The following is a 27,957-nucleotide window of genomic DNA, read 5'->3' as shown; positions in this document are numbered from 1 at the left end:
ACACAACTCAAACACACCATGCAATCAATAAAAACAAACTTTATTTTTTAAAGGTATAAACTGAACAGCCAAAGAAATATTTACAGGACAGGACAAAACACAAACAAGTGGATTACAAAATACACCCAGAAGCTAAGATCAAATACTATTAAAACTAGACTTGTATACCAGCTTTTTTTCCTTCTCTTTGAAATAATACGATTTTTTTTTTTAATAAACAATGGTGAGTTTTTGTTTATGTCTTTTTTTAAATTTAAAGGTTACAGATTGCTGGTCCAAGGTCCATATATGAGCAGAGTGTAAATGCAGCTGAACTTCAACAGATAAAATGAGTGCAATATTACCTCCATGGCACACTACAACATTTAGGACTCATCTTTTCGAAACAACAACTCGGGAACTATTATTTAAAAATCTGAATCTGAATCTGAGTCCAGGTTGTAGGTGATGGGTTTCCGGGCCCGTGAGGGTTTATCCCGCGGTGCTGCAGCTACAGGAGCGGCTTCTTCAGGGTCTGAAACCTGGAAACTCTCATCCTCTTCCCACTTCTTGCTCTTCTATAGCAGAAAAAGAAATTAAAAAGGATTAACAGTGATTATATTAGCACAGGATGGATACAGGAAACCTTTAAAATCTAAACATGTGTAGCAGAGAATAATTTGTTCTACTTAAGTAAGTAGTTTTATTTCGAATGTCACCATTTTAAAAGCTATTTTTATTCTTTATATTTAGAGGAAGTAAAACTTATATTTAGAGTTTTACTTCCTGAGGTTGGGTTTACCATTTTGGCTACTGTACTGCAGGAATATGCCAACGTCTGAAATACTTGAATCACATCTTATAACATAACACATAAAAAGAAAACACAAGAGTTCAGTGTAAAAACTGACCTTGGTGCCAGCAGTCGTCTTGGATTTGAGGCGTGACATGAGGTTATCTGAGGAGCTGCTGTCAGAGTCATCACTGAGGTTCTTTTTACGTTTAAGAACAGGTTTCTGCTTTGTGACGGGAGCTTTCTTTTCACTCTCTGAGTCACTAGAGTCGAATGACGGGATCTTCTTGGCAGCAGGAGCCTTGGACGCAGGTTTGGGCTTAGAGAGAGCATCCAAGATAGATGGCTGCTTCACATCTAGAGAAAAAAACGACATTCCAAATATAAATATGCTGATATCTTTGTTTTATAACAATCATATGCTCAAATCTACATGTGACCTTTAAAAGACCAAACAAACATCCGCGTTACCTGCAGCCTTCTTCTTGGATGCAGCTGGTTTCTTGGCAGCGGCGGGTTTCTTCGGTGCGGCCTCTTTGGTTTTACGTTGAGTTGGAGGCTTGGATGCTGGCTCCTGATCGTCTGACAGAGCTGTAAAGTGCCACAGAGACAAAATATCCAGTCCTCAGAGCCCCACATTTCTCAGATTCATCAAACTATTATCCTAAGTGAAAATACTTACAGCTGGACTTTGTGTCTGTTTTTTTAACTGTCAATTTGCTTTTTGCTACCTTCTTCCTGCAGAGAAAAGACAAGGTTTGTTTTTAAGGTACATTTAAACAAAAGAAAGATACTTTTTATTAAGCTTTTTCTTATACTCACGTGGGTTCTGGAGCTTTGGGAGGCGGAGCTGGAGAGTCCACATCATTGTCCGACACAGTGCTGGGATCTGGGGCGAAGCTTGCATCATCGTCATCATCATCATCATCATCACTGATGAAAGCCTTCTTTTTTGGAGCGTCCTTCTTCCCCCAGTCATCAAATTCATCTTCACTGTCAGACATGCTGTACTTCACCGCAGCTTAAACAGTAAAAAAAACAAGCATGAGAAGCTGAGGTCTCCTGTTAAAACACTGCTCAAAAACCCTTCAATTTGGCTCATTTCCAAATAAGTTAATAATCTTAATAATAAAAACCTTCATTTAGAAAAAGCATTTTATGTTTACTCGTGTAATCTTGGTCTAATATTTATATTTTTAATGATCTAAAACATTTAGATGTGACAAACATAACATAAATAAATTGGAAATCAGAAAGTGGGCAAACACTTTTTCACACCACTGCAATTTAAAGAGTCAGCAGAGGAAGCAGTGTGGTCCATTAAGCAGATTCACCTTTGGTTTTCCGTTCTATGCGCTCTCTGGGGGCAGCCACTTCCTCTGCCTCCTCTTCACTGTCCGACAGGCCAACATCCTCATCTGACCACGCGTTTTTCTTGGGCTTCTTGGTAACAGGCTTGAACTGAAGAGTGGTCTGCTTGCCCGTCTTTGATGCTGCAGCACACGAGAAAATGCACTTCTTTATGAACTTAAACAAAAATGTAAAATTTAACTGTAAACTGATATTTATTTTAGCAACTTGCTTATAATTATCAACATTTTTGAGTGAATGTTATAGCGAGCACCAAATTTTACACAATCCAGTTTTGTGTGCATGAAGGAACGTCTGTACAGTTTGGATTAGGTTGTTGAAAACATAATCCAAACTATAATCCCCAAAAAACAGAGTTTGTATTCATGATGGCGGAGTACAATATCATTTAGTTGAGAGCCGGCAATTTTCAAAACTTGAGAGGATAATTTTGATTTTGCTCCAGCGAGGATTGTGGAGGTCAAGTCTGCAAAATGTGTATCGTTGCAGGTTTGCCACTAGATATCACTAAAGAGCTTCCTGGTTATACCAGTAAGCAGAGGCGTCTGATCATAGTTGAAATGATTTCCAGGCGATATCCTGAACAATCATTTCTACCTTTTTCTGCTGCTTGGGTCTTGGTTTTCTTGCTCAGCCGTGCAGCTAAGCCCGTTTCCTCAACCGGCTCTGTATTTTCTGCATCCTCTCCAAACTCCATCTTCATCACAACATCTTCACTCTTCAGAGACAGAAATGAGGTCCAGAAAAATGTTACTTTTGGATAGTTTGTTGTTCTGAATGTGTTTTTGTAAAAACAATTAATATGCACAATCACATATGAAAACATACCTTGATTTTCTTTCCTCTCTTGCCCTCTCCTTTCTTCAGATCAGCCTTCCTGTTAGCTTCAGCCTTCATGGTGCTGGTAACACGTGGAATGACGCGGCGGCCCTGTGGAGTGGGCAAAGTCTCCTTCTTCACCTTTACTGCTTTGCCTTTTCCAGTTTTTACAGGAATGGTAGCATTTTCCTTTTCCTTTGCCTCAACCCGCTAAACACAGGAAGAAAAAAAAAAAAAAATACATGACAAGTTTAACCAGGAGCAAAAGCACTGATGACAGTTGTTCTTTAGATGTAACATTATCACAGTCTGATCACATGACTAACGAAGTGCACTGATTGGATATAAAGCAGAAAAAAAAACAAGCAAATAGGAAGACAGAAATGATCCAGTACCGCCAGTTCCTCAGAGAAGGCAGCAAGGTCCTCCCTCCACAGGTCTGCTGGATTCTTTTTCTTCAGGGTGTTCAGCTCCGTCATCTGTACAAGAGTTAGGACAGAAACACACGACCTTAACACGAGAGCTAATAATCTAACATTTCAAGCTTAAACCATCACTAGGTTTGCCGCATAGCTTACCTTAGCATCCCTCTGTTTGCACAGCTCCTCCTTTTTCTCTTTTGTTAAGAACCACATGGGCATGCTCAGCAGATAATTGTAATCCGGTCCAGTAGAGTCGTCTTTTTCTCCTCCTTCCCCCTCCTCCTCCTCCTCCATCTCCTCCTCATTCTAAGAGAGTTCACATAGGTGGTTATTTAACATCCCTCTTTGTTGTAGCTGAACTTTGTTGTAACTGTTGGAATCAGAGTGTCCTACCTTCTCCTGAGCCTGTTTCCAAGTCTTGACTGGGTCGGAGTCATAGCCCATCTGTTGGAGCATGCGGATCAGCTCCTTCTTTGGCTTGTTCTCTGCACACACATGGACAGTATTAATACTTCTGATCAAGGAACAACCAAACTCACTCTTGGGCTGAATTTTAAAGGCAAACTCTAAATAACTATATCAGAAGATATACAGGATTTCCCACTGTTCTTGAAAAATGTGCTTAAAAAACAAACAAACAACAACACAGAAGCTATTTGAAACTTTGCACTTACCAATGACCAAGGTGCCCTGAATTTTCTCCAGGATGAAGCGAGCCTGGTTGCTGAGCTTGGCGCTCTCTGCTCCCAGCATGCCTGCCAACCAGTCCTTTCTCAGCACGTAGTACTTCATCCTCAACTCAAAGAAATCTCTGAGGATATCCTGCACAGACTCGTACTTTTTCAGGCTACCCACATGGTCAAACAGAACCTGGAAAACAAAAGGAAAAATGCTGATGTTTCACAGGGTTTGGAAATATGTAAATAAATGTTTGAGATTTCACAGGAAAGCAATAGAAGACCTTATTGCCCTGCTGTGAATGTGTGCAAATAAGTGGCAATCATTACCATAGAGTTGCAGGTGAGGGGGCTCTGCAGCTTGAAGACTTTATGGAGGCCAGCAGCCTCAGCCTCCCTCAGCTTCTCTTCTGTCATCTTGACCACAAAGCGCACTGTGGTGTCAGTGTGGTAGTCCTTGTAGTCTGTGATGAGAGGAGGAACCTTCTCTGTGCCATTCAGCATCGGCTCCAACACATTCTCCTTGTAGGTCTAGACGAGAAAATGCATGAAGAGTTCAGCAAAATGGTAAGAGGGTATTTATTTGAGTCAATCTAATAAACACTATGGGTACACGTGGTAAAATGTTCTGGAAATGACTTCATTGACCAACCTGTGTCCATGTTTTTACAGGCAATTCAGAGATTTCAATAGTGGTTGAATCAAGGATGGAGATCTCTCCACTATTCAAGTACTGGTTATCCATCACCTGCTCAATTGTGCCTCTGAAGTCTTTGTAATTTGGAAGCTGTAGGAGGAAAAACAAGCACTTAGTTTTTGCACAGCAAATCAACCAACAAGGCAGATCTCAGGAAACCATCCTGACCATGGGCATAGGTTCCTCGCCGTCGAGCATACGGTTGATGTTGCTGATGATCTCACGTATGTCGTAGTTTGGAATCTTGCTGGCCCAACCTGTGCCGATGCCTTCGGCTCCGTTCACAAGCACAGTGGGGATGATGGGAATGTACCATTCGGGCTCTACCCGCTGGTTGTCATCATAGTTATACTTGAGCAGGTTGTCATCCACTGCTGGGAAAACAAGGCGGGCGAGGGGGCTAGAAGTAAAGATTGTTGGGAGAATTTTAGTTAGTGACTCAGTAAATGATCCATTTAAAAAACTCTCCCCATTTTGTTTAATTCATGAAAAAAAAGCGCAGATCATGGACTGATAGATTAACTTGGTAATGTTGTATATACTTACATACAACTCATTCATCCACAATGCATGATGTAGCAGTGCAAGAAGTGACAGTGGTTCTAACCACAATAAGCCTTCTTAACACTGACCAGCGGTAGGCCTCTTTTCGGTTGCTGGCTCCCTACACTGGCACTCAGTTATTAAATCTATGAGAAAGCCTGCTTACCTGAGCATAGTGAAGATGTATCGAGGGCTGGCAGAGTCCTTGCCACCGTGCAGCCTGGTTCCAAACTGTCCCAGAGGCTGCAAGAGATTCATGTTGTTGCTTCCCACAAAGTTCTGGGCTAAACCAATGATGGTCATCATCAGAGAGACCTGAAAACAGGAAAGAGTTTAGAGTAAATACAACAGAAACAGCTACATACAGCCACTATGGCTTACAGGGACCTGCAAGAAATGTTTTGGTTTTTTTAAAATCTTTCTATAAAAGGTCCCTGTGCTTCTACTTTCCTTTAAATAAACTTTATTTAACTGGAATCTTCTTCATGTGTAACGATTCAAGTTCTGGCCAAATTGACAGCTACTCTTAGATATAAAAGTTGATGGCTAATAACATACAGTATTCAAAAGCAAAGCCTATTTGAAAAGAAGCAAACATTTTCTGAACATAAAAATGATACAGTTAAACTGAAAAGTCAAATCAAGAATCTAAATTAAAAACACACTGACAAAACCCACACATTTTAGCCACCTCACCTCTCCATGGTGATAGGCCGACATCTCAGCCACTGAGCCTGCCAGCTGTGCCACCTTCACCTCTCGCTTGTCGTTCCTCTTGAAACAACAGTACAACACCTTCCTCTGACCCGGTTTCAGTCCTGGTGTAAACACAAATGCATGCAGACATTAGACCAGCGGTTCACAACCTTTTACACCTGTCAGGAAGACTCAGCAAACCCTGCCCTGAACACATGCTCAAATGACTTAAATTTTAAACTGGATCTGGACAACTCTCAGCTTTCTATTTCTCCATTGTTGTTAGTTAATGGTTTTAAATCACTTTCCTTTTTTCTTAATTATTATTATTATTTCACGTACCATCCACCAGGCAGGGAATGGACCTCTCGTTATCAGAGTTGGAGAAAAGTACCAGCTCCTTGTTAACAAAGTCGTTGTACGACAGGGACTTGGTTGACTGACCGTACAGGTACTCCTGCAAAGAAACAGTAAAACAGTCAAACTTAACAGAACAGAAACAAGATACTGCATTCACCAATTGCATAGCCATTACCTCAGGCAGGTTGTGCTCTCTGCGCTGCCGTCTGTTAATCATAAAGTTGGTAAGCCACTCTTTTCGCTCTTCCACTTTCTTCTTGCTAAAGGCCTTGCCAGAGAGAAAAAAAGAATTTTAAAAACAGACCCAAGAACCAAATACTAATGCTCCAACTGTTAGTTATGGCCTACAGGATGTTTAAAAAGTCTAGATCGAATATAAATTGGCCAAGGAATGATCCACACAGACGGGTAACATCTTACAAGGGTGATAGCTTCATCATCTTCAGGTCCTGAGTACTTGAATGGGATACGATGTCTCTGCATATCAGAGAAGTACTCCTTGGCTTCCTGTGATGTGCTGGTTCCCAAACCTAGATGGGCAATAGCCAGAAAAGAAAAAAAGAGATGGTACAAGTTACAACAAAACAATATAGAAACTATAACAATGACAAAGGCCATAAGCATTATGTGTTGCTTACTTGTCCGTTTTACTACCACACAGGGGTTTGTAACAAACCTTTGTAGTATTTTATTTTCCAAGATTTGTGGTTCTGCTGGCTCTCCTTCCATGCATTGAATTCAGGAATACTGTAGAAAGACAGCTGAGTTTTCTTGAAAGACGCCTGAAGAGACACAGAAATAAGATGTCCAATCACCATGGTTCTTGATGCCTAGTCATTTAAAGCTTTTCACATTTTAACATTATACAAAAGCAAAAAAAACAAAACAAAAAAAATGTGGATTTTTAATTTAAAAGTAACTTGAAAAAAAAAAAAAAAAAGGGGACCAAACTTTCCATTAAGCTCTGAGTATTCTGAGGTTTTGACAGCAGATGGCAGGATTGTTCCAAATTTCCAACATGGTTAAAAACTCAGACATGTTAACAAATAAGCATGTGCCATATCTCAACTGTGCATCTCTCAGGTGTCTTTGAGGGAAGAAAAACAAAACAAACGCATGCATGTTGCGAAGAATGCTCATAAGAACAATAAGATGTTAGAAGAACAAACTCATATTACTCTGTTGTGTTGTAACAATAAAACGTGGCACATCACAATTCTCTCTATTGCTATTGTAGGTATGAAGTTGTAAGATATCCATGTCTGAATGAAAGAATGCCTCATGTAAACTGCCAGATGAAGCCAACAATATTGCATATGGCAAGTCTGCAAAGGGCTTTTTAGAGCATATTCATACCTTGATGATGGGGGTGATGAACTCTTCCAGGAAGTTGTGACGCAGCAGCGAAGGCCAGTTGTGGTGGATGAAGTTGATCAACAAGCCCTTAATGTGGGAGCCGTCTTGATCCTGTGACAATAACACAGGTCAGATATATTACAACAAAGTAATTGTGTGTAACTGAGAGATGACAAAAAAGGTTAATATAGTGCTCTGTGACAACATTAGTAGCACTAAAATAGTTTTTAATAGTGGGTTGGGATTTTGAAGTCTGTCTTTAGCATGCATCCATCCACCAATTCAGAGTCTATTTCCCCATATATGTGAGACTAGGACATGTGCATTGTTACTAGAAATCCTAGTGATGATCCTGTTTTTCCATCTGAATGTCACTGTGTTGGCAAATGATGAATAAAATTCATAAGCCTTGCTCGATGAAGAAAAACTAAAAATTCACTCAAACATCCATCTGAGGCTCATATGAAGCTTCAGCTGCCCCGCTAATCTAAATTGAGTCAAAGCTTTCAAAGTCATGCTCAGTGAAAATTACTTAGTAGCTCTCTTCACAGCTGTAGGGGAAGGATACCTTCCTCAGGTTAAGTGCATGTTTCCTCTTAAAACTGGGCTCACAGTTAACATTACACTGGATTTGTACCTGCTCTAACCATCCATTTGTTCCTGCAGCATTGGCACCTTATGAAAAGCTTCAGGGCCAGTATCGACAGACAAAACCGTTATGGTCACAAAGACCTATTCCTACATATATGTAGGCACACAGAAACATGAAAATCCTGAATATTATCAATACAAATAAGACACGGGAAGGTAGGAAAGGAGTGAAAATAAAGATCAACCCAAATACCTGATCTGTCATGATCATGATCTTGCCATAGCGCAGACTCTTGAGGGATTCTGGGTCACTGTAGTTCTTTTTGTACTGAAGACCGAGGATTTTGATGATGTTGTTGATTTCTGCGTTTTCCATAATCTGATAAGAAAAAAAAAAAAAAATCAAGTTTTACTCGCAGCTGTTAAATAAATAGATGATTCAAGCAATCATTATATTTGCTAGCCTAACCTGTTTATGTGAAGCCTCCCGGACATTGAGCATTTTTCCTCTGAGAGGGAAGATGCCATAGCGGTCCCTTCCGACCACTCCCAGCCCAGACACAGCAAGTGTCTTGGCTGAGTCTCCCTCTGTAAGAATCAGCGTGCAGCCAATGGAGTTCTTCCCACCTGTAAGAAAATATAGTGAGTACAGTAGGAGTGCAGGTCATCTCCATTCTCGGGATGCTGGACTGTACCGACTGCGGCGCACATTACCTGCATCGTTGGCGTCATCCAGTTTTGGCACACCTTTGATTTTTGTGTGTTTAACAGCCGAGCACTTCTTGTTGAGCTGGGTCTGAGCCTTGAACTTCACCCAGTTCATGATACTTTCCACAATCCCACAGGATGTGGCCTAAGTGCAACAAAGGATGGAGACCAGTTAGTGAAATGGATGAATGATTACACTTGTGAGAAATACATTGCTGGTGGCTTTTCATCAGCACCTGTTTAATGAACTTCTCACTCAGGGGACACTTGGAGCCAAAGCTCTTCTGTTGCAGAGTCATATTCTCTTTGGTCTGAGAGTCGAAGGTGGGGTTTTCAATCAGGCAGTTGACAAACAGCCACATATGGTTCTTCACCTAAATGGAAAAAAAACGTGAAGAGCAATCAGTTGTGCATTTTGTTAAAAAACATTTTTAAGGAATACACTTACATATTCATTTTCATTAAAAAAAATAAAATGAATACCTGGAAAGGCTTGACTGTCACCCCAGCTTTGTTCTTCTTCTTCACCACTTCAATGAGCTTGCTAACCACCTGGTCAGCCACATAATCAATGTGCCTGCCTCCCTAAAGTCCAGAGGACAAAAACAAGATCCATTTAGAGAATAAACGCCGTAGGTCTTAATCATAGTGACACAAAGTGGCTGGAGAGCAGCCAGACTTCTGCTTGGCTGCCAAGAGAGCTCAGTCTAGTTCAATCATTCTTAAACTATTTTAGAGCTGCTCAAAGATGTAAATTTAGACAGCTTTCCAACAAACTTAAACATTTAAATTACTGATTTAACAACAGCCTACACATAGACACAATATATGCATTAGATCAAATCCAATGCACTGAGTTATTACCTTTGTTGTGGCAATGCTGTTGACAAAGCTGACTTGCTGGAAACCTTTCTCGCTCATGGTGAGGCAGATCTCCCAGCGCTCGTTGACAGTCTCATGGATGACAGTAAGAGGACCACCCAGTTCATCCACCTTGTCTTTCACATACATGTCCACATAGCTACGGAAACCTGTAACCTTAAGTGTGAAGTTCATACAGTTTATATCAGTTTAAATGCATTTTAGACGGAACAAATTAGGATGTAACATGTAAGATTTGTCTTGCTAACATCAAATATTTCATTAAATGAAGTTACTAGAAATAATTTTAGGTCAGGTAAGTGACTACTTTTGATAAGTACACAAAAAGCTTTGGATTTTAGGTTCAACTTTGTGAATTAAGTCTTCAGTCAACATTTGAAACACACATAATATATATTAAAAAGCTTAATAAAATTAATTTCCAAAACATAAAGAGTTAACACTTAAAGATCACAGTAACTTACTGGTAGCTTCTTGCTATTAAAGAACACCCGGACACCCTTAGTGGCTCCAGCAATATCATAGGCCCTCCTGGTCATCAGAGCCACTGTGTCTTTGTCCAAGATGCTCATCTTAAACTTGGCCAGATCTGGTCTGAAGGTGATGCAAGTGTATTCCTCTCCATCAAACGGTTTGATGCTAGCCTCCCCTGCTCTGCCCATGTTGTCATACCAAGTCTATGGGAAACATGGGCATAACAGAAAATGACATTCTCCCCGATCAAAACATAAAAATTAAAGTGGGAAATGAGGTTGATCTTCCTTCATACCTGCTTGAAGCACTTCTTCGACTGTTTACAAGCAGTCTCGACAGTGAACTTTGTACTGAAGATGTTGCAAAGCTTGGCACCGTATCCATTTCGTCCACCTGAAGAACATTTATAGAGTTAGGAACAGACTGAACATTAAATGTGGCTTTTTTCCTAATAAACCGCTAAAATTTCACCATTAATTGTGTTGGACATAATGATGTAGAAAAGAGTCTTTGTAATTATACAGAATATCTTCTCCTTAAGAATGACAGAAAACAATCAGTATTATATAAAGCACTCAAATTCATCAGTCTTACCAGTGACTTTCTTCTCGTCATCATCATAGTTACTTGAAGTGAGAAGCTGTCCAAAGATGAGAGCAGGTACATAGACTTTCTCCACTTTGTGCTCCACCACAGGAATACCCTTCCCATTATTCCATACACTGATGGTGTTGTTTTCACTAAAAGGAACAAAAACATACACAAGCGCTTGATTTGTCAGCTGGTAGCTGTAGTAGAGTTACTTTGTATTTTAATATCTTAAACTTGGTAGTGCACCGTTATACACAACTCACGGATCAATGTTGACCTTGATGCAGGACATGCTCTTATCTCTCTGCTTGTTATCAGCTGCATTTACTACCGAAAGAGAAAGTAAAATCTATTTTTACTACATTTTACTGGAGCAAAAACATTGTTTAATAAAGGTTTGTCATGGACATCTATAATTGCGAGAGCTTTTTACTTACCAAGGATCTCATCAAAAATCTTGTAGAGCCCAGGCACAAATGTCACATCACGGCAGTTCAGTCCAGCATCCTCATCAAACACCCACATTTGCTAATGAAAGAAGTTAAATAATCACAAGGAGCTTGCATGCGTTCATTTAATAAGAACCATAACTGTGCAGTCAAAAAAAAAAAAAAAAAAAAACCTGCTTTAAATCTACACATGACTGTTAAAGACATTTTAAAACTTCTTACCTGAGTGACAGGCTCTACAGAGCCTATGTAGGAGTCCGGTCTGAGCAAAATGTGCTCCAGCTGCGTCTTCTTCTGATAGATCCTCTCCACTGACAGCCGCTTAGGATCCTTCTTCAGCTTTTCCACCGGCTTGTTCTCCAAAAAGGCCTGATGAAAACGACACAAGGTTATCTTTTAAGATTCATAATTCAACACTCTTTATTGTCATTATGGATAACGAAAGCAATTCTCCCTCACATGGTGCAAAAAATAAATAAATGAAAAGCTTTAAATAATATCAATATACTGATATCTTTTATAGGCCTTGCACCGTAACGAAGATGGGACTTATCTTTGTACTGCAGGAAACCTTAATATAATGATCAACATCATCTATAATGCTACTTGCTGACAGTTTTGCATGCCTGCAGTTATATACGTCTTCAGTTTTACTGCACAAAAAACACAACAATGTAAATGTACGGGGGGGGGGGGAGAAAACACCCCCCTGGAAGTTGCTTGGCTCTGATTACATTTGACGCTCAAGAACACAGGGTTTAGCTCAGTATTTAAGGACAGTTTTTATTTCAAACACAATAAATAATGCGAGGTGAATGAATGCAGGGGTAACACCATTTCAACTGGCTTAGCAGCATTAGCTATAGTTAATGCTTACAAGCTACTGTGCCAAGAGTTAGGACTAGTTGTTAAGTTACTAAAAGGAACACTCTGCAAGTAGTGCATTATTACGTCTAAACATCGGGCACTGTTACATTAAGCAGCTCACGACGTTAGCCAAGTGCCTTTAACTGTTTCTTAGAAGTTTAACTTACAGTTGTAGCAGGTTAGCACGTAAGCCTAATAACACGTTAGCAGCAAATATGAAAGCGACAGTAACGTTACCTTCAACGGTTCAGCCATTCTTCTTGTATTTAATGTTAAAGCCCTTCGTTTGAAATATAGTACACTCTAGGTTTGCAACAAGCTAAATAAACCCCAGCTACCCCCAATAATAACGGCTGCCTGCACTAAAACGTTCCTCCGCTGCCTGAGCTGAGGTCCCAGTTTGAATATTCGAAATTTTGTGGAAACATCTCCCGCCAGCTATATTGACCAATCATACTACTGAGCGCGTGACGAATTCCTCCAATGAGAGAAGCAAATCCGTTCTTTTTCAATTAAATAACCAATCGTAGACGGTAAAAGTGGCATGAGCCCACCCATCTCTTGTATCACAGCCAATCAGCTTTCAAAAAGAAGTAACCTACGTGCTGGGAATTCAAGTACAGACAGGAAAAGAGTTAGGAGGGAAACAAAATAGCCTGTTTCCTTGTTTTGGATAAAAAATATCCTGTCAGCTCTATTTTGATAGTGTCCAATGAAGAAATGTGACCTATATTTTATTATTACTATTTTGTTTTCAATGTTCTTGAATTTTTGTTCTACAAATACAAACGAAGCTTTTTTTCTCTGTTTTCACGTTTCTCGGTTTTTATTAGAGGCGGACTGAGCAGTTCCAAACGTGAATCTTCACTTTCTATCAACTGTAATACAATGATAATAATAATAGTAACTATCATAACAATGCGCTTTCCAGAAACACACAATAAAGGAACAAACTAAGACGAAGTTATAAAGAAATTACAAATCAACTAAAATACCTCATCTTTTATGGCAAAACATTATTTAAAAAAATATACTAAAATTAATTAAAAAAAAAAAAATCTTTCAGTAGAGATGAGCGTTTGAAAGCGATGTAAAAGAAGACACTGATGAGGCAAGACAGATTTACTTAGGTAGGTCATTACACAACGAAGGACCCCTAATAGCATCAGTGATTTGAGGCTCCAAGAGAATAATGATGTAAGATGTAATCATATCAGACTGGACATAGAGTAAATACTATCAGTATGTCTCCTTCTGGGTCTGATTATATATTTTTATTCTGTTCCACCATAAAACACTTTTTGCATAAACCCTTACTGATAGCATATCACAATAAGGTACCCAACGTTTTCTATAGTCTTTAAAGGCTGACATGTTAGTTTATAATCCTTCAGGATTTACAGAGATCAGAGAAACTCAGAGAAAAAAAAGTCAGCTGCATAATCCAATCAGAGGTCATATCTGAGGAGGGGAGCTTGAACATCTATGCTTATTTTATCTCATATACAGCACATTTCCCAGAACTCATGCATTCATCTAGATAACAGACAAGTAGTTTTACAGGTAAGAGATTCCTCTCACATAGGAAAAAAACATTCATACCAATTCAGCTAAAAGAAAGATTTTCAAATGCATTACAGATGTGCACTGATTGTGGACTGGCTTGCTCATGCAACAAAAGCTCACTAATACTGAGATCCAGGGTCAGCAGGCTCAGCCCCCCACTGACGCTGGCAAAGGGCCCATAGCCTGATTGATGTCGCTTTCCTTCCTCCAACTCCCCAACTGCAGAGAAAAAGAGGACATGATGTGAAGAAAAAGGGAAAAAAGGAAATGGATTTTGTTGTCTGGTGTTATGATTTTTGACACTTTTTGGTCACTTGGGATATAAAGCATGAGTGGCCTTTTAAATGTACAAAACTTGCCTTGCAAGAAAAGTGTTCTGTTTTTCTGGGACCATGGTGCTCACTTCTTTTTTCTTTTTACACTAGAGTGTACTGGATCTTTCACTTGATTTATCACCACCGCTGCCACTTTCTGTCCTTTGTCTCTCTTTTACTTGCATAAAATACAGAACTGCTTAAAATCTGTCTAGTGCTCAATATCATATTTCTTCTTTTATATTGTTCCTTTCTGTCCTGGACTCTTCCCAACACTGTGTTTTTTAGTCATTTATCAGATAGACCTTCACTTTTTCCCAATCCTCTATTCTACTGGGATAAAAAGATTCATATGTGATGCTAAGAAAGCATTACTTCAGCAGCACAGTTTTATTCAGCTCTAAGCAACCATCTCTCTTCATATTTCTTGTCTTGTGGCTATCAGTCAATGGAAATGCAGTAACCTGATTTATCCAACCGTTCTACCATTCTTATCTGTCTTCCTCTGCTATGTTGCCCACTCATCTGACCTTAGCATGGTAATAATAGGGCGGAGGAGCTTGAGTAGAGCTGCCTCGGTCCGGTCGATGTAGTGGATTGCAAGTACACTAATACACCCACAGCTGCACACATGAATGAAGGAGCGAGCACACAGAACTGTTTATCTGATATTTTTTTGCTTGGTATTTTCAGCCAAAAAGACTGAGTTATCTCCTTTAAGAAATCTAAAAGAATGTGCCTGCTGCCCTCACACTTTCAATGCACACAGGGTTGGACATGGTAGCTTTAAAAAAGACTGTTTTTAAACAAGAAAACAGACAGTTTATGTGGTACCTTTACAATAAGGTTGCAGAATTTTGATCAGATCAACATATCACATTTGTTAAATGCATACAAAACAACATGCAAAAATAAACATTTGTGGCCTTCTAGGGATTTTTGTGTCTTTTGGACACTCAAACATTATTCATTACATTCCACATTATATATCTGGACTATTTCATCTATCTATCTATCTATCTATCTATCTATCTATCTATCTATCTATCTATCTATCTATCTATCTATCTATCTATCTATCTATCTATCTATCTATCTATCTATCTATCTATCTATCTATCTATCTATCTATCTATCTATCTATCTATCTAATATCAAGAATATTTTCTTTAATGATTAATAGAATACATAAACCTTTGATTTTATATATTTCTGTTGCACTTTTTACTTTTAATGAGGACAAATAATTTTTTAACACTGTGTAAGTCTCACACAGACTTTCTCTTATCTAGCAGAAGTGGGCAGTTTGAAACAGGAATGCTAAGTACTTAGCATCCAAAAATAGTCACCCTGCAAAGTAGATGGACACTCTCAGTAGCTACCACCTGCCTTCCTGTTTATTTATTGATGGCTCTGTGTTTTCTGAAGCTTGACTGCTGGGGACGGTGGGAGAAAACGAAACTTGGAGTGTCACAGACGTGTTGATAGCTGTCTGAAGGAGATGCTTGATGTGGCTTGATGAACAGTGTCTTACAAGGAAAGGGCTCCTTTACGGATATTAGTGTGACAGGTAAAGAGCTGCTCCAACTGAGCACTTGACAAGCTTGTCAGAGCTTGTCCAGGAGAGCGTTTTGGGATTTGTGAAAGATGTGACAGCCAAGAGTGGAAAAAAAAGATAATTTTCTTTATTTTGGCTTTGCATCCATCATAGACCAAAAAGATAAGCCAAAGATATTGGAGTTAATAATGACCCTGCACTGGAATCATTTTGATTGGTAGTGACCAGAATGGACAGGTTAGAAATGAGTAAATCAGAGGAACAGCTCAGGTCAAACAGACTAGAGAGAAAATAAGAGCGGCAGAGCTGAGATGGTTTGAACGTGTGCAGAGGAGGGATAGTCGATAAACTGGACAAAGGATGCCGAATATGGAGCTGCAAACCAGGAGGAAAAGAGGAAGACCACAGAGAAGATTCATTGCCTCTCTGAGCCTGGTTCTGCCGGAGATTTCTTCCTGTTAAAAGGGATTTTTCCTTCCTACTTTTGCCAAGTGCTTGCTCATAGGGAGTCATGATTGTTGGGGTTTTCTCTGTATTATTGAATGGTTACGTTACAATGTAAAGTTGCTTGAGTTGACTTGTTGAGTTGGGTTGTTGTGATTCGGCACTATATAAAGAAAACTGAATCATGATGTGATTTGATACGGTGAACAATTAAAAAGTCTTGTTTATTTTATTAGAAATGGGGTTCATCAAACATTGGGTATATGTACCAATTTTGTTGTCCACCACTGAACATAAAACTATCTGCTGCACTATAAAACTGTAATAACAAGTGTCTTAAAATTACTTACAGTATAATCATTTCTTATTTTCTGTAAAAACTTGACTTGCTACCCTAAGTATTTGCGGGTGAATATAATTACATCATAATTTCAGATTTTGGAAATTATGCCCTTAGCAGGCCCTTATATAAAGTGCTACCAAACGCTCTTTATGAGGAGTAAGTGTCAGGCAGTGGTTTCTGTTGGATTTTACTTATATTTGATTAAATTCCCCTCACAGTGTGTGTAATTATTTCCTGGCAAAGACTTTTCCCTGCGAGTAGCAGGATAAGAGAGAGCTCATAAAAAAATGATGACAATGAACTAAAATGAAAACAAAATTACAGCTTTAGGTCCACTGTGAATATTTTGGCTCAGTCAATTTCCAGGTGTGTGACAGATAAAACGACCGCCAGTGAATGGCTTAAGGTAGAAAACAAAATCTCAGTAGCTCAGGCTGTGCTGCATGTGAGGAAGAAGGAGCTGTTACTCAATATTTAAACCTTCAACACTTTTTATTAGAGACAACAGTGTTTAGGAAGGAAAATAACATCTTAGAGCAAACGTCTAACATTCACAGCATTAATATACAGATTTTTTTTCTCCTCTGGTTGCTTTCTGGGTCATGTTTTGACCATCACATTTCCAGCTGTGTCCTTGGAGGTCCACAACATGACCTTTAAGGTGAACACCCCTCCCTGGCTGTCATTGTGAATACAGTGAGGGACTAAGAATTATTATTAGTTTGAAAGGGCAGCTCAGACCACCTCTATCCTGTGTTTGCAGGCAACTGCGGGCAACAATAGTAACTTAACATTTAAAATTGAACAATCAGTGATGCAGTGTTATTTAATCACACTTGTTGAAAGTAATCTTACCATGAAGTGTTTTCCCAAACAGTACTGTTTATTATATTCAACAACCTTATTTCCTAAATCTTTCTGTCTGCAGCTCTGTCATGTAAAGCTTGGAGTGTATGGTGAGCAGCTCATGCCGATAGTCTTTTTTTCTACATGTACTTTTATTAAGCACTAAACCAAAATGATAAACATGCAAAAAAATTACTGATGCTAAAGAATTGTCACGCTGTACCCACTGGGAGTAAAAATAAAAATAAGATGTAAGCGCTAAACGCTGCAGTTCCTTGTATGTTTATTGCCTCGTGCAAAAATTGGTTTAAGTCCATATTATTAAATTCCCTCTTCATGTCAACTTTGAAGGTTAGTTTGTATATATAATGCTGTACACCCTGTTTGCACTGCTATGATTCTTAGTAAATAAGATCTGAATAAATAAGGTTGTGGCCACTTTAACTGAAGGTGTTGTATCTAATTCAAATATCTGCTGCTGCAGGAGAAGATACTTCAAGACAGGATTCACATGCTTCAACTCTTAAATGTGGGCGTTCCTGAGATTTGCTCGTGTGATCGTCATGGCAATAATAACCAATCCTCAAAAGACAAGCTAAAAAGAGCTTCAATCAACAGGTAGCCAAGTTAGCTGCCTGTTAGCAACAGGTTGATTGTTTGCAACAATCAACAATGAAATGCTACATTTTTACACTTAATGCTCTACAGTGAGTCTTTGGTCATGTCTCCCTCCCCTCATCCCAACTGGTCATGGCAGATGGCTCCTCCTCCCTTAGCCTGGTTCTGTTGGTGGTTTCTTCCTGTTAAAAAGGAGTTTTTCCTTCCCGCTGTCGCCAAGTGCTTGTTGTTGTTGTGTTGTTTGTTCTCTGGGGCTTTCTCTCTATATTATTGTTGGGTCTTTACCTGACAATATAAGTGCCTTTAGTTAAATTGAAATAAAACTGAAATGAGCTGCACAATGAAACCCTGTTGCTCTCTCAGCATATCTGCATAGCATGATTTTATTTCCACAGAAATTCGGGGTCTTTCTGTGTGGAGTTTGCATGTTCTTCCAGTGTTTGCGAGGGTTCTCCTCGTGTACTCCGGCTTCTTTATGCAGTTAGTGGGGTTAAGTTAAGTAGTGATTCTAAATATCTGTACGTGTGAATGTAAGCGTGCATGGTTATCTGTCTCTGTGTTAGCCCTGCATCATATTGGCTACTTCTCCAGGGTGTATGCCACCTCTTGCCCTATGGTAGGCTGGGATAGGCTCCAGACTAGACACTGGATGCATGAATTTCATTAGCAAATGGCTGCGCTGACATGACACGAATGCTGACACCTGTGCTGCAACTCCAGAGGTTGAATTTTCCCTCAACTTTCCACATGAGCGAAGTGAAGAGGCACATCAAAAATTCAGTTCAGCAACACTTGATGTCACCCCATTCAAAGAGAATGAAAAGCGAGGGTGCTTCACCCGGAAACACATCTGTGCGAATTCTGCTTTAGTTGCTCAGAATGTTGTTTTAAACCTTTTTTATTTTTATATAAACCAACATTGGCAGTAATTTCCAGTAATTCTCTGTCACTTGGTTAATGTCACAGTGGTAATCCATCTATGGGATCAACCTGTCAGCATTGTAACTGTGATCAAGTGACTAAATCTAAAAACTTGATCATGTACAGTTGAAAAAAAGTTTTCTATCCTTGATACATCTTTTGACCACATAGCTCCACTTTTGGGTCCCTTACCCACAAATCTGAAAGTGAGAGAAACTGCCCTGGGGCATATCAAAAACAAGATTTATGAACAGAAACAACATCACCGTTTTCCAGCATACCGATAGAACATAAAGCCATTCATAACCTGCTTTTAGTGAGATTTAAGACTCCAAGGTTTGCACTTAGAAGCTTTTGAAATGGCTCTGGCAGCCGTAGCTCTGTGAGTGGCGAAGGCTCAAATGAATATCTGCAATACTTTCATATTGGCACCCTATTGTTTAATGTCAATAATATCAGACTTCAAAGACAAGACTCCTCACAGAGAAGATGAGGTGAGGTGACCTCAGCAGGCGAGAAATCCTTTTAATACACTGTTCTCACAGTTTTTGATTAAAAGGCTCAAGACAGGCAAGGAAATAAATAAATAAAGAAGGTTAATGTTGTATTCACAAAGACAAGGCAGGGCTTTGATCTTGCTCGGGGACGAGGAGTAACCTGGGAGCAGGAGACAGCGTGTGCGTGTTCCTGTGCGCTTAACTATATATGTATGCATGTGTAAGACTTTGTGTGAGCAGACCAAATGAGAATGAAAGAGCGGGATCTCATTAATATGAGTCCTTTTGTTCCACTGGAACTCAGAGTACATCGAAAAAAATTACATTCCCACCCTTTTGCGGTGACATTGTAAAAAGTTTGGTGCTAGCATTTTCTCAGCCAAATCCCCACTCAGCAATTTGACTTCATGGATTAATGTTAGCTTGTAGGTATGCCACCTGCACAGGTACTGGGGTAATACAGAGGACGCTTGAAGCTGATCAGAAATGCACACTGGAAAAAAAAAACAGTTACATAGAGAAAAAAAAGGGAAACTTTGATCCACTTGGAAGTGTACTCTGTCAGGACTAATGCATGGTTTTTAATGCACCATCTAGCTGCCAACCACCATGGAGCATTTAAAATAATCTGATTAAGCTGAGAAAGACTGACTGCCAGTGCACTTTCCTCTGTCGATGAGGAAAGTAATCCTATTTTCTGCTGTTTCTCTGTCATATGCTTTTCCACCTATCTGATCCTCGTCTAATTGACAAGAGCAGTCTCATAACCTGAGGGCTGCAGAAGGAGCAGCAGCACGGAACGCCATGTTTCATGTATCTCTCATGAGGACTGAGACCCACAGATGTGTTATGATGCTTTTATCCAGCCTGAGTCTCATAAGACAAACAATACTAGTCCCTAAAATAATCTTACAGTAATATGTCTGGACAGACAAAGAAATTATACGTTCTAAATTGAAACAGGCACTCGGATGGGACTGTGAAAAGGATATGTTGGAAAACAGTGATTTTTATTTTATTTTATTTTATTCTTTATCTCTCACTGTTCCAGGATTATACAAAAAGCAGTTCATAGATGCATAAAATACTGTATTTCAACTCAAATAATCAAAAATTCTTTATGTTTATGCTTGACTCCTTAGCACACATTCATCACTATCAATGAAAGAAAAAAAGAAGTTAATCATATGCCTTCTGTTATTCCAGAGCACCAGGGAGGGAGTTTGAGTGAAGTATCCCATTTTATTGATTTTAATTCCATTAATACCTTATGACTGGCTGCTTGGCAGGCTCTCCCAGGCTAGTGGCCATGTACGTCTGTTTTTATAGTGGATTTGATTGGACATCCTTATCGGGTGGCAGCAGGCAGGAAAAGGGACTGGAGACCGGCAAAGATCCACAGCGCTGGCAGCCAGGCTACATGTTTGAAACAACAAGCTTCAGATCAAACATGATCAGTGTAGGCTGCCAGCACAACCGAGCCATGTTTGAGCACGGCATTGTGCATGAGCTCATTTCTGCGTTTGTGTGTGATGGTGTGGGAGGGACACTCTTTTACTTTCCTGGCACCTGATGCATGCACACTGAACTCACGTCAATCCCAGCAATTAGTAGATTCAAATGAATGCCATCACATGGGCTTTTCCTCTGTATATATGTCCAGCACTCAGCTCTAAGCAGTGGCAGAAAATATCCAACCAGTGCGTAAATGCACCGTGCGCCGTGCGACTGTACATCAATATCATTTTTGCCATGTATTTGGATCGAAGTCAGTGAGACACCGCCGTCACTGAAAGTCATGCCCTCGCTCTGTTTGCTTGCCAGTTCGCTCAGGCTTGGGCAATGTTGCCTAGTTTTCTCGTTGCGTGGAAACTAAAAGGCTGCTCTGAGTGAGAGCCCTGGAGTGAAGGGGCATTTCCACTGGCGCGTCGTAGTTTCCAGAGCGGCTTTCGCCGCAAGTTTGACGAGCTGCAGGAGGACTTACTGGAGGCGAACCAAAATATCGAACGAGCCGCTTGTTGGAAAGCGCACTGATCTGGTGGAAGATATTATTTTTGGACACTTGCCTAGAAACGCGCCATGGAAGGAAGAGGGAAAGCGACAAAGACGTGAGTGTTTGTGTTTGTGATACTGGCCACGATGCATGTGTTTTCTTTGTGATAATTTATGCGGCTAATCCAAAAATAAAAAAAATTAAAAATCGCCGTTTAAACAAAGATTTTAAAAACGTAGCTGCTGTTGGGAAAACGCGCTTAACGGTGCTGATGATGAAAGACAAACTTAACAAAGGCATCGGTTCCACGAGGTATCACCTTTATCTGCTTTCAGTTCATTTTAACCAGATGCTTGTACGTGAGGAAAACTGGTATTTCTGCAGGACCCGGTAGCCGGTTTAAGCCACTCATTTTAGCTCCTGTGATGTCAGCTGGTGTTGTCATTATCATAAATTAAAGTTTAAAACTAATGGCATCACTAGGCTGTAAAACTTTATGTTGGGGATTTGAAGATTCAAGTCAATCTTGAGGATACACTGATGAGTCAGTGACACAGTTTTCTAATCTCCAGCACGGAGTGAGAGCCATTGCATCAGAAGAGCTGGCTGCTCGGCAGTAATACTGTTTACTGTACTGCTCTCTAAGTCAAGTCAAAAAGATTTTTATTTGGAAATGGAAATCTACCGAGCACAGTGTTTTGCTGCACGAAGCCAGAAAAGTGTATCCAGAATAGGGCTTCGTGAGCTGAAATCAGTGAAATAATATTTGGCCTCCATTAAAAGGACCAATCCAAGTTAAACAGGCTATATCGAGGATGTTGATTTGTCCTTTAATTGTTGCTGTTTACCCAGCCCGCCACAAATAACTGTCAGCTCAGGGGAGAGTGGGGTGAATTGTGCCAGTTTTTAGTTAAAGTGACTTTAAAGCGAGGCCATGAAAGTAATGCTTTCAAATAAAATATGTACATATATTTCAGGATGTGGTGCATCCTTGGGAACAATCACTTTGAATCAGAAATATAGTAAGAAATACAGCTTTCTGAAAAAAAGTGGTCTCGTGGCACAGCTTGCCCCCGGTGTGGGGTAAGTTGTACCTGTGGAGAGAATACCTTGGGATAAATTGTGCAACTGATTATGAAAGATTCTTTGTGCATACTCAAAAGCCAGTTCAAGGCATTTCCCATTTCATGGGACTTAGACCATAAAACATTGCTTCTAGTGCCTTTATATATTCTGCCAGCTCTTTCTCCTATGCTCATCAAAGACGTGATTGGCAGGTCCAGTTCTTTTATTTCCTGGCCTTATTTCTTTTCCATCTAACTTTTTCTTCTCCCTGTTATAATGTCATCCTGCATATGTTCATCCTCCTTGCCATGGAATGGACTTCCCCTTCTCCACCGGGGTCTCTGTCCATGTCCTCTAAAGGTGTGGAGGCCCTGCATGTCCTCTTCATTATAACTCCGTGGCAAGATAGTCTAATATTAATTGTTGGTCTGAAATTAAGAATGTAGCATAGTTTTAGTGATAAACTGTAAAAATACAAGCTACAATTACAATAAAATAATATATTTAAAATAGTCATAATTGGGGTGAGTTGTGCCAGTGGCACAGCTTAACCCAGGCCCCTTGGCACAAATCACCCCAACCCTACCAGTTTGGAAAAAATGCATCATCCAGCAGTTTTGAGTTAACATCATGCTAGCTGTGTGGACTCATAGTGTAGCTTGTCAAAGCATTAAAACATTTGTGAAATGTCTTCAAACTTGTCTATAACTGTTCAGACAAATCAATCGGAAAACCTTGAGCCTAGAAATTTTACTTTGAAAACCGAAAAACTGTTGCTTTCTTAACTTAAATGTGCTTAAATCTCATGCAATGTTGCTCTCTTCTTTGCAGGATAAGTACAATGGCTGACTGTTCAAAAATGTGTGGTCACATGACCAATTTCTTCTATGGTTCCCTAGAAACAGGGGGTGGCACAACTTCCCCACTGGCACAAATCACCCCACTTTCCCCTATTTAAAATTCACGTGGTGTTCACAGCTGCCGCAATAGGCTACTGTTGTGAGACTACACACAACAGACACTAACATATATTAGATCTTAATGACTCGGATGTCTGGGTGTGTGTGTCCACTTCATTGCTCCATATTAAAATGGTCCCAGAGTGTGTGCAGGGCTGACAGCAGTGAATTTAGGAAGTGAGAGATTGACCTGTGGCTGCAAAAGCAATGCATTTGCAGTGCCAGCTGCATTGTTATTTATCACATAGGTCATCCATTACTTTAGGAAGACTAACTGTTCCTAGACCATTTGCATGCATGCAATCTTTTGCAAATGCATTACAGATTTTTTTATTTTTTTTATTTTTTATTTTTTGCAGACCTGTGCCCCACCCTGCTACTCATCCAGCTTACACCATGTCTTGTGTCTTTATCTTATTTACAAGTGTCACTTGCCTTTTTCCTCTCCTGCCTATTCTTTCTCTTCCAGCTGTCTTTGTCAGCTGCCTCTTTGGCTTACTAACATCTGCCCTTTTCCTCGATCTCTCATTAGTGTCACGCAATGTTCTCTGTGCTGTCACTGTAATGTTACCCCTCTCCTTAAATCGTCGTGATATCATTCTTTCTCTCACAACCCTGTGCTTGTGTGTCCAATTTCCCCGTCTCACCCACATGCTTTCCCCATCTCTGTCACCAGCCCTTTTACTTCTGCTCCCCCATTATCTCTCAGCCAAATACCAGGCTGGCATGCTATGTGATGGGAAAAGTACTGCCTTTACAGAAGCATAACACTAGCCGTGCAAGACCCTTAATTTCCTTGGGTTTTAAGCTGTTCTGTCGTGCTGTTTTACTTTCTCGTACACCCTGCTGCCACAGAGTGCAGAGGGAAATCCTTTGAAAGTTGCTTTGCCTGGCCTTGATGAAGATGGATAAATGGCATATCTGAGGGAGGCAAACCGCAGCAGTCAGTGCTTAATAGCACAAGCTTCATCTGTGCTTTGCATCAGTCTCCGTCTCCCCAAATGGCTCATTATTGAGGTTGTCTGGCACTCATTTGTTAACTAGTGTGCACTGAGGGTTTTAGCTGTATCTCATATACACACCACCAGTGCCACTACTCACTACCCTCAACCCCCCCCAGTCATGTGATACTTTGAGGTACTTAGAGATCGATTTCATTTTTAATCTTGGTAAGTGGATCTTGCTCAGTCCCTGACCATTTTGGAGAAATTAAGCAGCCTGGTGAATTCTTCTTTCTCTTCAAACAAGGCAGATCATCACATTGTCTGTTTAGTTGTTTTGGGGGCTCTTTATAGCATTAGCATTTACCTCAGCATAAGGATTGGGTGGCCAGCGCTAACGTTACACTGACTTAAGGAGTTTTTCCTGAGGAGGATTAGTAACAGGATAGGAGTAAGCCCTTATCAGCTATTAATGAAGTGTGTTAAGGTGGGTTGACCTGCAATTTTCAAAGACTTACCTACAAAATATAAAAGTTTTATCATTTACAGGACACAAAGACAAGCTTTTACCTCTGTGTTACTTGCACTTCCCAGTAAACTAGAATATGTTAAATACAAACAATCTGGAAATGTGACAAAAGATGTTAAAGAAAAAAAGTTAAAATGTAGGTGGAGTTATGTTTTGTTTGGAACATTTTTTTCCCTCTTAGTGTCGCACTACTATGTTAATGCCCGTCTGTGTACTGAAATAGCCCTGCACTGCAGGGATGTCAATTATAAAAGAGGCACAGTGACAGCAAAGTATTTTCTTAGCTTGTTTATTGTGCTGGGATGAAGGGAATCTTTGATCCTTGGAGTTTCTTGGAAACACCAGTTGTTGCTAGTTGGCAACACGCTGAAATGAGCGTACAGTATTCCCGCTGCCTCCACAGTGCAATTAGACAAGCTACGGTTGCTCCCTTAAATAACACCACCGCTTCTGAAGAACATTTTTAATCATCAGTGTTTTACAAAAGAAAAGTTTTTCACTGTACAAGCTGCTCTTTATTTCTTTCTTTCAGAAGGTAAACTTCCCACAGCCTGTGTCACTTTCTGTTCTTTTTTTATGCAACAGGTTCAACAGTTACTGGGGAGGTTGATGTGGACTTCAGCCCTCAGCTGAGGTGGTCCTCCCTGGAGCATGCCCACCGTATCCCACAATGTCCCTTCTTGCAGACTGGCTGCTACGCCACTCAGTGGTCATGTGTTTGCTGCTGCATAGTTTGGTGCTAATGACCTTCTGCTTTCATCATGCTGCCACGAGTTGCTCCAAGAACTGCTACTGCACCGAGAGCGAGAGTGGCGGGAAGACGGTGCGCTGCAGCAACCTGCAGCTCACAGAGATCCCGCAGGACATCCCCAATGACACACGGCGTGTCTACCTGGATTTTAACCTCCTCACCACAGTTCCAACAAATGCTTTTGCAGGTTTAACCCAACTGGTTGAATTAGACCTTTCACACAATGAACTAAGCGAGTTAGAACCAGGTGCATTCAGAGGCCTCGGCTCCTCGCTACAGTTCCTGGACCTTTCTTCTAACAAGTTAGGAAACTTGACCCCTGATGCCTTTGAGGGGCTGCGAGCTCGCGCCAACCTAACAAACAATCCGTGGCACTGTAATTGCAATTTGCAGATGGCCATGCCTCGTGTGGACCTGGAGCCTGCATCACTGACAGGCGTTGTGTGCCACACTTCAGAACCTGAGAAAATAGGAGTTGAAGGACTTGCCTTCCTGTTGGCACCGGACATAGACCTCTGTGTGGAGATGAAGAGGACTACAGATGTGGCCATGCTGGTTGTTATGTTTGGCTGGTTCACCATGGTCATCTCCTACCTTGTCTACTATGTCAGGGCTAATCAGGAGGACGCACGTCGACACCTGGAGTATCTCAAGTCATTGCCCAGCAGACAGGGCAAGTCAGAGGAATCTTCCACCATTAGTACTGTGGTGTAGGACTGATGATGGAGCTTTGCGTGGGAACTGAAATGGTATCCCACAACAAACAGGACTGAGGTACTGCCCAGCTGTTGTCACGGAGCCAAGTTGGGCAATAAAACATGTGCCTGCACAAGAAAACCAGGCAACCTAGCCCAGATGAATAATTCATGTTTCAGCAGCCCATTAGGAGTTTTCGTTGGCTGAGTTGATGGTTTAGTCTGCGCGCTAAAGTAGTAAAAGCAGTGGCATCTTTTTTCTTGAACTCCAAACATGGGATACAAATAGAATTTATCCAGTGGTGCATGCACATTGATGTACCTCTCTCACAAACAGACAAGTGAGGATGAAGCATCAAACAGCAGTGTGAACAGTAGGACAAGGCAACACTACAGTATGGAACTCTGTACATCTGTTTCCCATTAAAGTCCTTACAGTATTCACCACTATAATATAAGTGAAGTGTTGTTTTGGGGGGTTTCTTATATTGAACTGAGCTGAAAATACATACAGCATTTGGAATCTTAGTCACTCTTTTGCAGATGCATCACTTCTCATGTCTCCCTGCAGATGTATGCAATGCACGATGAAGCAATACTCAGTTATTCTGTGATGAGTTCGATAGCAGCTACAGTACCAGAGCACCATATCGATGAGAACAGCCGACCTCCAACTGGCTCTGCGTGTACGGAGTATTTCAGAGGAAACTCCTGCTAGCTTATGCCTTAAACAACATGTGCATTCAACACATTGTGTGTGTAGGAATGTCCTCTGGCTATAACTGCACATAAAAAGATGTGCCTTTTTCTTTTTCTGGTTGTTAAAGATCTGAGAGATTTGGTGGTTTATCTACTTCTTAATAAGCAACCTTTGCAAAATCGTGACAATTAATGCCTACATGATATCACAAATACATTGAAGCTCTGGAAAATGTGCTAATCATATATCATTCTCAGGAAAAAAAAGATTTCAGGAGGTAAAAATGTGCAATTATTTGTTATTTCATATCCGAGCTTCTTTTTTCTTAGCTGGTCGGAAAAGCCCAAACATACATTGCTTTTATCCCTTTACACAGAGGAATCCTTTATGATCACACCTATCTAGTGTCTGCTTTTGTGCTGTTTTTCATATTCTCTCAAGCCTTTAAAAGGCTCCCATGGTGCCTGTGGGAACCATATTGTCTGATGCGGTCACTGGCATGGGTTTTCAAAATAACATTTATGAGGCCATGACCTGCTGGGTCCATTTAAAGAGCTGGCGGGGAAGTGAATCTCTGATTTCACCAGAGGATGGCAAATAGGAGGATGCATTCGTATCTCTTTTGATGAAATCAATACAAACCAATCACAAAAAAGGGTAATGTATTTATGAGTGGACTATACTCTGAGATGCACTCATGTTTTTTTTTCTTTTTCCTGGTATAGAAAGGTAAGAATAGCCCAGTGCAGTGCTGAATAATGAAATTTGATGTCGAAGATGAGGGGAATGGTTTGTCAACAAGGGCTTCCCTGTGTCGGACACACAAATTGCCTCTAGAGCAGAGCAAGACCAATGAATGATTTATGGTGGCCATAAAAACACTTGAGCAGAAAGACTGGGACTGCACCCTTCATCTTCTATGACCCAGTTCTTGAGGAGAAA

The 27,957-nt window shown here is 40.4% G+C and overlaps 2 protein-coding genes across 3 annotated transcripts; one reads left to right on the top strand and one right to left on the bottom strand.

Annotated features, from left to right (window-relative positions):
• Window positions 1–23: 23 nt before the first annotated feature.
• Window positions 24–12,700, bottom strand: top2a (DNA topoisomerase II alpha). The gene is made up of 35 exons (XM_031739317.2): window positions 12,513–12,700; window positions 11,631–11,777; window positions 11,397–11,487; window positions 11,223–11,286; window positions 10,963–11,108; window positions 10,664–10,761; window positions 10,359–10,571; window positions 9,877–10,050; window positions 9,496–9,597; window positions 9,249–9,386; window positions 9,019–9,157; window positions 8,774–8,931; window positions 8,558–8,683; window positions 7,714–7,824; window positions 7,034–7,139; window positions 6,778–6,887; window positions 6,533–6,625; window positions 6,340–6,454; window positions 5,998–6,119; window positions 5,468–5,616; window positions 4,927–5,158; window positions 4,714–4,848; window positions 4,392–4,592; window positions 4,059–4,254; window positions 3,778–3,869; window positions 3,541–3,690; window positions 3,358–3,441; window positions 2,972–3,172; window positions 2,741–2,861; window positions 2,107–2,265; window positions 1,595–1,793; window positions 1,455–1,510; window positions 1,244–1,363; window positions 891–1,129; window positions 24–557 (listed from the first exon to the last, which is right to left on the bottom strand). Exons 1-35 carry the CDS (start codon window positions 12,528–12,530, stop codon window positions 408–410), a joined length of 4,755 nt encoding a protein of 1,584 aa, XP_031595177.1. The 5' UTR covers window positions 12,531–12,700; the 3' UTR covers window positions 24–407.
• Window positions 11,734–26,933, top strand: lrrc3ca (leucine rich repeat containing 3Ca). 2 transcript variants are annotated; one of them, XM_039616485.1, is made up of 2 exons: window positions 11,734–11,796; window positions 25,455–26,933. In XM_039616485.1, the coding sequence occupies exon 2, from the start codon at window positions 25,540–25,542 to the stop codon at window positions 26,332–26,334; it is 795 nt and encodes a 264-aa protein (XP_039472419.1). In that variant the 5' UTR covers window positions 11,734–11,796; window positions 25,455–25,539; the 3' UTR covers window positions 26,335–26,933. The 2 variants fall into 2 exon arrangements, with proteins under 2 accessions (XP_039472419.1, XP_031595243.1); XM_031739383.2 differs by lacking the exon at window positions 11,734–11,796 and adding an exon at window positions 20,762–21,490.
• Window positions 26,934–27,957: the final 1,024 nt, after the last annotated feature.

The sequence above is a fragment of the Oreochromis aureus genome, linkage group 8, assembly GCF_013358895.1.
Source record: "Oreochromis aureus strain Israel breed Guangdong linkage group 8, ZZ_aureus, whole genome shotgun sequence".
NCBI lineage: Eukaryota > Metazoa > Chordata > Actinopteri > Cichliformes > Cichlidae > Oreochromis > Oreochromis aureus.
Note: the sequence above shows the minus strand (reverse complement) of the source record. Positions and strands in the feature narration are given on the sequence as shown.